We start from the raw sequence: 10469 nt of genomic DNA, 5'->3' as shown, positions 1-10469 counted from the left end.
TCATTCTAAGGCAACGGTGTATAAACCGAATGCATGAGTGACGCATTGCAAGCACAACTATTGAATTAAATTGTTCTGTGGAGTTCAAACTAGAAATAAAAACTTTGCGCTAATGCAGTGCATAACTACGTCTTTGCATTCACAAAATCAATGTAGCTAGAAGCATCTGCATTCACATCCTAAGCTATTACATAAACATAAATACAAACAAGACAACACAAAAACAAAAAAGTTCTTATTTTCAATTTATTTGTAAATGCATCTGATGTATATCAAGAAAAATATATAATATTTATATATATATTGAATTGTTATTATGTACATTGGTTTACATTTTACAGGGGACATTTATACAATCAAAGACGTGAGATACGTCAGTAGAAGAATATCCGGTACTCTCTGATCCAACGACATTTTGTACAAAGTCTGTGCATACAGTATACATACATTCAATGTTGGCCATAAGCACCAATTTCACCAAAAATTTCATGTATAGACGGCAAGGAATGCAAAGCTAACAGTACGCAACCTCCGCCTTGGTGTCTGTGTTACTCGTGACGTACTTTTACTAAGTTTTAGATGAGTGGGGCTTTAAAAGAACCAATTGTACATGGTTACCTCTTTCAGAGAGCAACGATAACGTAATTGAAGAGATATTGATCCTCCACGGCACTGGTTTGTATGTTAAACAGGCACAAACAGCAGCAAAACATCCCTAAACTATATGCAGACAAATGTGTTTCCTTCATTCCTACAGGACTCTTCTGGTCTGCAAGAGGTCTGAGTGGTTCTGGTTTCTTCCCTCTCTGCAATAACTGATCCGAGATCGGAATTCCTGACCATAACAGTTGCTAAATATTATAAGCAGAGCAGCAAAACGATACCATAATCATTTTTATGCATTCCTCTGAAGCACGTGTCAACACGTAGAGCAAGTAAGAGAACCAGAAGAGATAAGTTCCTGTCATCACACTATACGTGTGTATATAGGTGGACGCATCTATAGGTGCCTGTTCTGCCTGTTGGCACAGTACAAAGAGCAACGGGTTGATTCATTACCTGAGGCACTCTGGGTAACTTTGTAGTTGTTTCCATTTGGGCTTTTGTTTTGGCAAAAACGGACTGCATAGAACAGATTGCATTGCCAAGGTTGTTACGAAGCTCTCATCAAAATCCAATCCAATTGTATAATTTCATTAAATATTAGCGTTAACTATCAGCACCCCACTGGATATTACACGCATTCTTTAGCGAACACATGGTCAGCATGCCCTATCAATAGTCAAGCTGTGTCCATGACTACAGTTCCCATGAAGAATGTCCTCTTTGAACTCCAGATGCGTTTTCCAGAACCCCAGACTACATTTCCCAAACAGGAGGATCTGACCTGCAAGCTGCGAGTTTGAGACCGGTTAGCACCTTGCAATTCCAGTTTCATTTTGTCATTTTAGCTCGTCTCGCAGAGACATTTTGGCAGATAGTCCCAGGTCAAAAGGACTGTTTGAGGCAGGTTAGAAAGGTTTGTTCGTCTGTATTGACCTAGCTATCAACTTACTGACTCGGATCGTCGGATTTCTCATATATGAAATGTGTTGCATTGCTGTCGAAAATAACTTCTAACCGCAAGCACTTAACCACGAATGCCTTGGCCCCAGTTGCAAACATTTAGATTAGAGAAAGGCCCAGAAGGTATCTTGTTTTCATTTTTTTCAGATGAAAGCAACCAATGACAAAAACGAAGAATGAAATGAAAAAGTTTTGTATTATCAACTAAAACATCAGGGAAAAAAATTCAATACTGATCAGAAGGCCCATTCACATACGTCAAATGTGCATGTTTTGACTTCCGTCAATTCCCTCTATGGTCTGTCCCGAGGCGTTTCACAGCTTGCTAGCATACAACTGAAAGTCAAGAGGAAAAGCCTCTGTGTTTGCCAATAGCTTATAATGGCATAGTCCTACCAATGATCAGTAGTTCAAATGAACCCGAGTTTTTTTGGTTTAGAGGAGCTAAACACGTTACGTTGGCAAAAATAAGTGACTTTATCATGATTTTGAACAAGGAATTTTGATGACTGGCAGATACATCAACAATTCATACCTCAAAGTACAACAAAAAATGCTTTGAATGTTACATGTCGCAAACATATTTGTTCTCAAAACGTAGAAAACGATCAGGAATGCTACAAAAATACAATCTACGAAGCTTACGACATCCGTGAGGCCGACGAGTCAAGTAACAGTTTCAGAACAAACTCTTCTTCAGTTCATCCGAGCCTCACGTAATAAATTATCACAGTACCACAAATGAAAAAAGTCTTTCTCTCTCTCTTTCTTTCTTTCATTCCTTCGGTCTTTCTATCTCTATCTCTCTCCATGGCGGGGGGTTGTGTGGGGTCAGTGTGCAGTGCGCGCTGTCCTGCTGCTTCGTGGAAAGCGATGGACTTTGATGTGTTTGGACAGGTGATCGCTGCGGGCAAATTTCTTCTCGCAGACGGGGCACTGGTAGGGCTTAACTCCAGAGTGAGACCGGCGATGCCGTGACAGCTCGTCCGACCGGGAGAATCTGCAAGAAAAATCCAGAGATAAAGCCAAATATTAATGGTTGTGCACTGATCCCGTTCATTTTTTACTGTAAAGCTGCTTTGGAACAATACGCATTGTAGAAATTGCACTACTTGACTTTTTGCTTTCATTGGTATTTTGTTTTATGACCATATCTAAAAAAGGCAGAGGGCCTAAATGCTTCAGTTACAGTTGTTTTGAAGTCAACATGTTCCTTATTTACTCTGTACATTCCTTGTGTTGCTCTTTGTAATCATTCATCTAAGTATACCAACTTGAGCCGCCTTTGAAACAACTATCCTTTACTTTTCAACACTACTCTGCTATCTTAGCCCAGCGTTTCTTGATCCTACGAATATACCTTCACGTTTTCTCTAGTCGAATATCTTATTTCGTGAAAAAATGCATCAGATTATAAAAGAAAAAGGCCAAAAACAACATTTATCATTGACTTAAACAATACACGCAGTGCCTAAATTAGTCAATCACTGGATAAAGATAATGGAAATATATAATAGTGAGCAAAACAGATCATAAATCAAAGCCTATTTGGACAAGACAGCTCATTACTCACATTAATAAACCCTACTGCACGTCTTTTTGTTCCCTTATATTTGTCACTGTGAAATCAAACAAAAGGTGAAAACTGTGCTGGAGATACTGAGTAACAAAATGAAAAGCACTGAATCAGTGACAGTGAAATCTCTTTCACAGGCTTTGAGGCGAATACTCTGACACAGAGCGCATGCACCGTCAAATAAAACTGTCAAACAATTGCTCAGTGTCTTCACTACTGAGCAGCAAATGGTTTGAGCTTGGAGCAGATCTAATGAGCAACTATATTTAACCCGGCGCTTAACCCAGTGCTCATGTTCCAAAAGAAGATTTGCACCACATTCATGACTGTTAATGTTTTCTGAAAGCAAGACCCAGAAGAGAGAAAACTTGCAACTTCTTTTTTTAGAAAATATGGAAGCATTTTCCTTAACTTAATTTGCAGTTCTCTCTTACTCAAGTCATGCCATATACCCTGCACAGAAAGTAATGCATAGAGACTCCAGGGAAATTAGTTGTATTACATCTCTGGTGTACAAATAACTGTCAACTTTACACCTTTATACTACCAATAGACATCTTACTCAATATTAAGCACCTGAAGATGGTGTTCACTTCTGTTTGAAATGAGAAAACCAGGAAAACAAACTCTTGCTCAACCCCATGCCACGGTTTCATATGAAGCCATAGGCGAGGTAGTATCTGTTTCTAATGTCTCGGGAACATGTGTAGAGTATTTGCAAGGCTATAAAAACCAGTCTCTCTCTCCTGCTTGGCTTTTCTTCCACTTTTACAACAAGCCATGACAGGAACGGTACAGTTGTAGCTATGCTAACAGTAATGCGCTAACTTTGTGCCGAATCCAAAAATAAACCCCCTGCAGTGACAGCGTGACTAACGAAACTAACAAGAAGCTTCTCATTTCATAATCAAAAGAGAAGACAATTAAGTCACGTTGCATATGCTAACTGTAATGCTAATTAAACCATAATGCTTTTTTGACTGACAAAGTATCTCACATTTTGAAATACCACATGTATGGTATGCCAGCAAGTCTTTGAAGTATGTTGGGATGGGATGGTGGTGAATTAATTGTTGCCCTGTGGGATAGGATGGGACGGGGTGCCCCTCCTTGTTCGACGTCAGAGCTCACAAACAGAGCTGTTCCAGCACGCTCTACAGCACATGCTATTAACTTCTATTCAAATGACCACATTTTTGCATTGTGGTCGAAGAGCTATTCCTTTGCAACCAACTATAAGTATGCTCTCAACTTGATTCCACCTTGCAAATCTGTATTTTCCATTCCAAAACAAAGTTACGCTAAAGCACTTTGGTTCGCTCTAGCACACTCACATGTTGATACTGCAAACTGTATTAGTTCAAATAAAGCTTTTCATGCAGGTTTTGTCCTCTATTAACCTTTGTGTGCAAGCTGCATAAAACAAAGTATGTACTTCCTGATTTGTTTCCAGCTGCATGGGGGAATAGCAAAGCACAGGACATGTGTGCAAAGACATCATCTAGCCGTCAAGCCAACTGGTGGGTTTTCTAGTCAAGTACCATGTTTAAAGCTATTGTGTGTGCTTTTACATCTAAGAAATTTTCAGTCTAAGTGCGAGTATGGTTTTGTGTGTTTGTGTCTCTACGACAATTTTATTTGCGGAGTACCATAGGAATGCTAAAAATGCTGGCAAAGCATTGCCGCAGCCAGGCTTGAGGCAGCCAATGGGGCATTCTTCTGTTGCTTTCTTCCCTACATCCATTTCCTGACAGTGTCCTTGGAGACCTCAGTCAGACTCACAGACTGCTGAAGGCCAGTCACTGCCAACTGCTATCCAGAAGCAAGGCTAACCAAGGTCACTAATAACAACAGACCTCTCGAAACAGTAAATCTTATCATACTTGACTAGAAGCTCTCTCATGACGGTTCTAACTTGCCAATCCAATTTTTGATTTTTTTTTACAATAATTAGGTAATCTTGGAAGGTCGTACATGAAACTAGACAAGCCAGTGGATCATTGGCAGAAAAGAGAGAGGGTCTGAGAGAGGAACCTGGGAATCAGGGATACTACTGCAACCAAGGGCTTGAAGAATGTAGTTACTCAAACTTGGTAACTCAAGAAATCATACAAGAACCAAACTCTTCACTTGAAGCGTTATCTATACTGTCAATCCTGACCTCACTACAACTGCTGGTGCACTTTAAACAGTGTCCAGGCCTTGTTCAGAGAGATTGAAGCTGGACGTAGACTAAGAGTAAACAAATGAAGCAGTGAATAGGGCAAAGTCTGCCTCTTCAAAGACTTTATCTAATCTCCAAACAGCAGAGATAACACAAAACAAGACCCAAAATCTAAGGACAAATTGTGAATGAAATTTTACAGCTGTAATACAAAGTCATTATCAAGCAAGTGTTGGAGAGTAACTACCTAAAAGTAGCAAGGCTACTAACTAGACTACATTTATCAATAATGGGACCAGATTTTCAAAATAGTATAGTTTTTTACAGTAACAAGCTAAAGTTTCCAATGAGCAGTGGTACAGAATGACCACTTGCATGCTAAATTGCATTGTATTCCGCCTTTTGCAACCTTACAACATAAGCGAGTTGAGGTAATAATCAAACGTGTTCTACTTAACTTCTCTAATAATGTTACATATCTTTTTTTTACATTGGAACGTCTGATTAGTTCTTTTGAATCGGTTCATGTAATTCAGAGGTGTCCAATCCTGCTCCTGAAGGGCCACTATTATGCAGAGTTTACCTCAAATACTAATTAAACACACCTGAACCAGCTAATTAAGGTCTTCAGGATTACTAGAAACTTCTAAACTAAACTCTGCAGGGCACTGGCCATCTAGGAAAAGGCTTAGAAACCCTTAAGGTAATTGGTTCTTGGCAACTTGCATGATACAAAATGCCTCAAAAACAAGGAAAATTAGTGACAAGCTAACAGATCTTTAGATTTGGATAGTCCACATACTAGAGCTCTACCTAGTCTCTGTTTGAAGTCCATTCATGGATGGTCAACATAGATAATGATGTACCACACTGTTTTCGCAATAACTACAACTTACTGGAGTGAAAGCCCCGCCGTACACATGCAGACCTTGACATCTAACCTCTGCTTGAGTGGAAAAAAACCACAACTGTACAGAAAAAAAAAACTCACCTCCAGCCACAGCCAGGCCAAGTGCAGGCAAATGGTTTCTCGCCAGTGTGTCTCCTCAGGTGCGCCTTTAGGTGGCTGCTCTTGGTGTACATCTTGGCACAGCCAGGGAAAGTACACTTGTGCATTTTAATAAGATCAGCTACCGAGCTCTTCTGGAATTTGTGACCCCCAACTACAAGCCCTGTTCCCTGGCCATCAACTGTTCCGTTCTCCCCTAGACCTAAGGGCTTAGCGGCAATGGGAACTGGGGCAATACGGACAAACTTGGAGGAAGAGCTGTTAAGGCTTGCCGGTGGGATCACCTGAGGAACCAGGGCGAAGGTTTGACCCTGGATGTTGACGAGGAGCTGGGTTATTTTGATGTCTGAGGCAGGTTGTGGTGTTGGTGTCGAGGGGGCAGTTTTAGGGCTCAGCTCCTGTTTCACTTGAATGGGCTGTAGCTGTAAGATCACGGGCATGCTAGGACTCTCCACCATCACTACCTTCCCAGAAGAGTCCTCCTTTTTCAATGCGTTCTGAGGATTTGTGGAGGCCCCTCCTGCGGATTGTGCACTTTTGGGATCAGAGTTGGCGTCAACTATGTCACTTGAGACAGGCACTGTTTGGTCTAAGCTTTGAGCCCAAGGTTCTGATGTAGGTCCTTGGATGCTCTCACAGGTCACTAGACCCTCTCCAGCTTCCTCTTTCAAGGCTACCACTTCCATGTTCTCCTCCAGGAACTCCTCGATCTCCTCCAGAGTGGGCTGAAACAGTTGCCCTGCATGGTCCTCTAAATCTCCAGGGAAAACAGGGAACTCAAAGCACTCCTCTTTGGTGGTGCGGTCCCGTCGTGACTCCCAAGCCAGACCCATGGGAAGAACAGGAGGGACCATGGGATACAAGGTGGTGGAGGATGGCGAGTTTTGGCTCACAGTTAGGGACTGAGAGTGAAGGAAGTCAAGGAGGCCATCTTGACTTTCTCCACTTGAGTTACTCCCACAACTAGAGCCCAACACCTGACACTCAGGGCTGGAACAGGAACGTGAGCTAGATGAGTCACTCAGGTTATCCTCTGAGAATGGCGATGGAAGCATATGGTACACCCCCTCGTCTGTCACCATATCCGATGGGTTGTGGGCTGGCAGCAAACAAGTGTAAGGAAAGAAAATCTCTTCATCAAGCAGCAAGTGATCCACCATTCCTGGCTACTGCCTGTCCAAAGTGCGGCAACCACTTGTAAAGTTCCCTGCTATGAATGATTCAGGTTTTCAGTCTATAAAAAAAACAAAAAACATATTCAGGATTAGTAAAAATTTGACATTTCATAGATGCATAACATTCAAAGTAATTTACAGTACAACAGTTTTAATGGCCGTCCAACTGAAGCAATCTTGAGAACAGACATTTGATGAAGATCTCAGTCAGTACAATAATTAGTAAAAGGCTTTGGTCCTACTGAATTCATAGCAGTCAAGCTTTTGCAAAAGGACTAACAGACCTACAGTAGATAGCTTGAATTAATTCAGCATGTCCTGTATACATGGTAATCAGACTACAATTAGCCTTGGCAGTTTACACACACACACACACACACACACACACACACCAAAAGACAGAGGCGATGTGCATTTAATCCTTTAAATATTAAATGACGTTGCAAAAACCAGCTGTAGTCAGAGTATTACTATGCATGTAAACAAACTCGATGCTAGGCCGAATTATGATTCAATGACTCTTTTCCACTCCACAAGAACATTTAAAACCCAAGAAGCAGCTAAAGGCTAAGCTATCATCAACTCCTGCCTTGTGGATGTGTGAGACACTGGAAACAATTTACTGTAATAGCTGTATATGTCAACTCTAAAATAAGGATGTGAACATGTTACTCCCTCACTACAAGTCTTGCTATAAGCTAAACCGTTTAGACAAGATAGCATTGTCTGCACACAACGGGTCTCGGATTATTGTGTTCGATTGGAAACAGATGATAATTGGAAACCAAGACTTGCCAAAGGAGCACATAAAATGACGTTGTTATGTGTGAGACAGCTCACCATTTAATCAATAAGCTATGTTCAATAACTGAGTGTTTTCTCCTTTTTTGGTATGCGTTGTACTTGATACATAAAAAATATATTTGGTTTTCTCTCTGAGGTGTTTTTCTTGTTAGCATGAAAGACTTAATGTAGTGCTGCTATCTTAATATCAACTGTAAGACATTCAAGAAGGCTACATTGTTCATTTCTGGGAATTTGACCACCAAAGCCTAACTTCAATACTGCAGCTAGTAATTTCATTATAGCATTCCTTGGCCCATGCACTGAAAAGAAGAAAAAAAAGTATCTGCAGCTACAGCAATTTAATAACCACTCCAACAGAGATTTTACACATATTATCATATAAGAAGTAGAATAAGTATATAGGGTGACTGGGGTTAGTTGTCACACTTTTGACTCCACTGAATACTTTTGTAAGACACAAACCTTAGCATTGGCTACAGAAAAAAAAAATACAGCTCATTAAACACGTGGCATGTTGAGCCAATAGTGTGTCGTGTTGTCACTTGTCACACTATATGGAGTAGACAAATGTAAATGTAAATGGTAGTGTACAAAAAAATAAAATCATTATTAGGCCTACTAAGTGACAACTAGACCCAATCTTTCTCTTAGCAAAAAATAAAGCCTATAACAACCTTAAAACCTACACTAGAGTTCTAAGTCTATAGAACTGTCATTAGGTTTCCTCACGGTTGGCTTAAGTAGTTCATTAATCAATACTGTAAACTTTGATTGGTGTTTAATCGCGACGGTGATTCTAGCGCCCCCTGTCTGCTGCATAATGACCGAGATTAACTCTGACATCTACAGGCAGTGTCAACACCCACGTGTTCACTGCAAACTCAGGAGACATTGTTTTTTTTTGTTTGTTTTTTTTCAAATACCCTTAGACACATTAAAATCACTTTAAATCTCCCTTTAATTACTTATTATTATACTGCATCTCTGTGGTCCCATCTAACTTGTCCTAATCATGTTCTGCCATTTGTAATAAAGTTTTCAAAATAAAATAAATTTTCTTCATCAGTTTTTAAAAGTGGTCGAAATATGCAATGAACGAAACTTCAGGCAGTTTTTACCTACAAATTAAAGTGTTTTTTTTTTGTTTTTTTCAAGCGTATAATGTTACACAAGTAAGATTACATTACTGAAAATTTGTTGCATTATCATCGTTGTAATAAATTATAACTAAAACATGTTTAATTAAAATAAAGTTTAAAATATGCAAAACTTAAGCTATGACAAAAATGGATGTGCATGCAAAGATTTCATATATTTTGTTTACCCAGCCCTGTTTACCCACTAAAGCTGTTGATCTCCCTGTCTTTATATAGTGAAACTGTATAAATGCACATTTAATCCAGGCTATTCTGCATTTTAGTGTTATTATTAGTTATTCTGCATTACACGCTTCACGTTTCGACGCAGCACAGAGTTGCACGCAGTTCCCGCGCTTGCCACGCGACTACTCGACGCGCGAATGAAAACATAAAAACAAGCAAATTTACCTTTCTAAATCTCTCGCATTAATCCTTGGTGTTTAAAGTTCTAGTACGATCCGTTTCTCTTTGCTGAAGAATGCTTCATTAGCCGTTAAATGTGCCCTTGAGACATGAAGCGTCTCATGGCAGATCATGCTCTCGTCTCTGTAGTATTACGCTGCTGTCACACGATCTTGTCTTGTGGGCTTTAAGAGTATATTTGGGGAAGGCTGCTGAAGGCTCGTCTGCTCCACACGCTGGGATTGGTGGAGCCGTCGATGGAGGCAGGACTCTTGCCTTTTGTCGTCAATGAACAGCTTTTACACAGTTGCAAGTAAGTACACAGTTGCTTCTGTCAACTGAGGGAACTTTAACTCTTGCAGCGGTGCTGTAATAGCAGCGCATCTGGCAAAAGAAAGTTGATTAACTGCAGAAAATGAGCTCAAAGTGCAAAAGCTGTCATTAACGGGAAGATCATTAATGAAGTGGGTATTTTATTTCACATTTTAATAACAGCAGGAACTCATCTCAAATGGTGTTGTGAGATTAAACTGAAAATATTACTGCTGGCAATGTAATATGGGATTAAAGTACTGAACTAATAAAGACAAATTGCGTACCACACATTTAAATGTGATAACATGTTAATGAC

The 10469-nt window shown here is 40.1% G+C and overlaps 1 protein-coding gene across 1 annotated transcript; it reads right to left on the bottom strand.

Moving 5' to 3' along the window:
- Positions 1-259: 259 nt before the first annotated feature.
- On the bottom strand, positions 260-10020 carry LOC107715021 (Krueppel-like factor 15). The gene is made up of 3 exons (XM_016521050.1): positions 9845-10020; positions 6298-7549; positions 260-2566 (listed from the first exon to the last, which is right to left on the bottom strand). Exons 2-3 carry the CDS (start codon positions 7473-7475, stop codon positions 2398-2400), a joined length of 1347 nt encoding a protein of 448 aa, XP_016376536.1. The 5' UTR covers positions 7476-7549; positions 9845-10020; the 3' UTR covers positions 260-2397.
- Between the last annotated feature and the right edge of the window lie 449 nt (positions 10021-10469).

Source organism: Sinocyclocheilus rhinocerous, unplaced genomic scaffold, assembly GCF_001515625.1.
Source record: "Sinocyclocheilus rhinocerous isolate Xijiao unplaced genomic scaffold, SAMN03320098_v1.1 scaffold28, whole genome shotgun sequence".
Lineage (NCBI taxonomy): Eukaryota > Metazoa > Chordata > Actinopteri > Cypriniformes > Cyprinidae > Sinocyclocheilus > Sinocyclocheilus rhinocerous.
This window is presented reverse-complemented; position numbering and strand designations above follow the sequence as displayed.

Coding starts and splice junctions, on each gene's coding strand:
- LOC107715021 (XM_016521050.1), bottom strand. CDS start 7,475: ATGGTGGATCACTTGCTGCTTGATGAAGAGATTTTCTTTCCTTACACT. Junction 2,567..6,297: donor TGGCCTGGCTGTGGCTGGAG/GTGAGTTTTTTT, acceptor TTTTTCTTGCAG/ATTCTCCCGGTCGGACGAGC.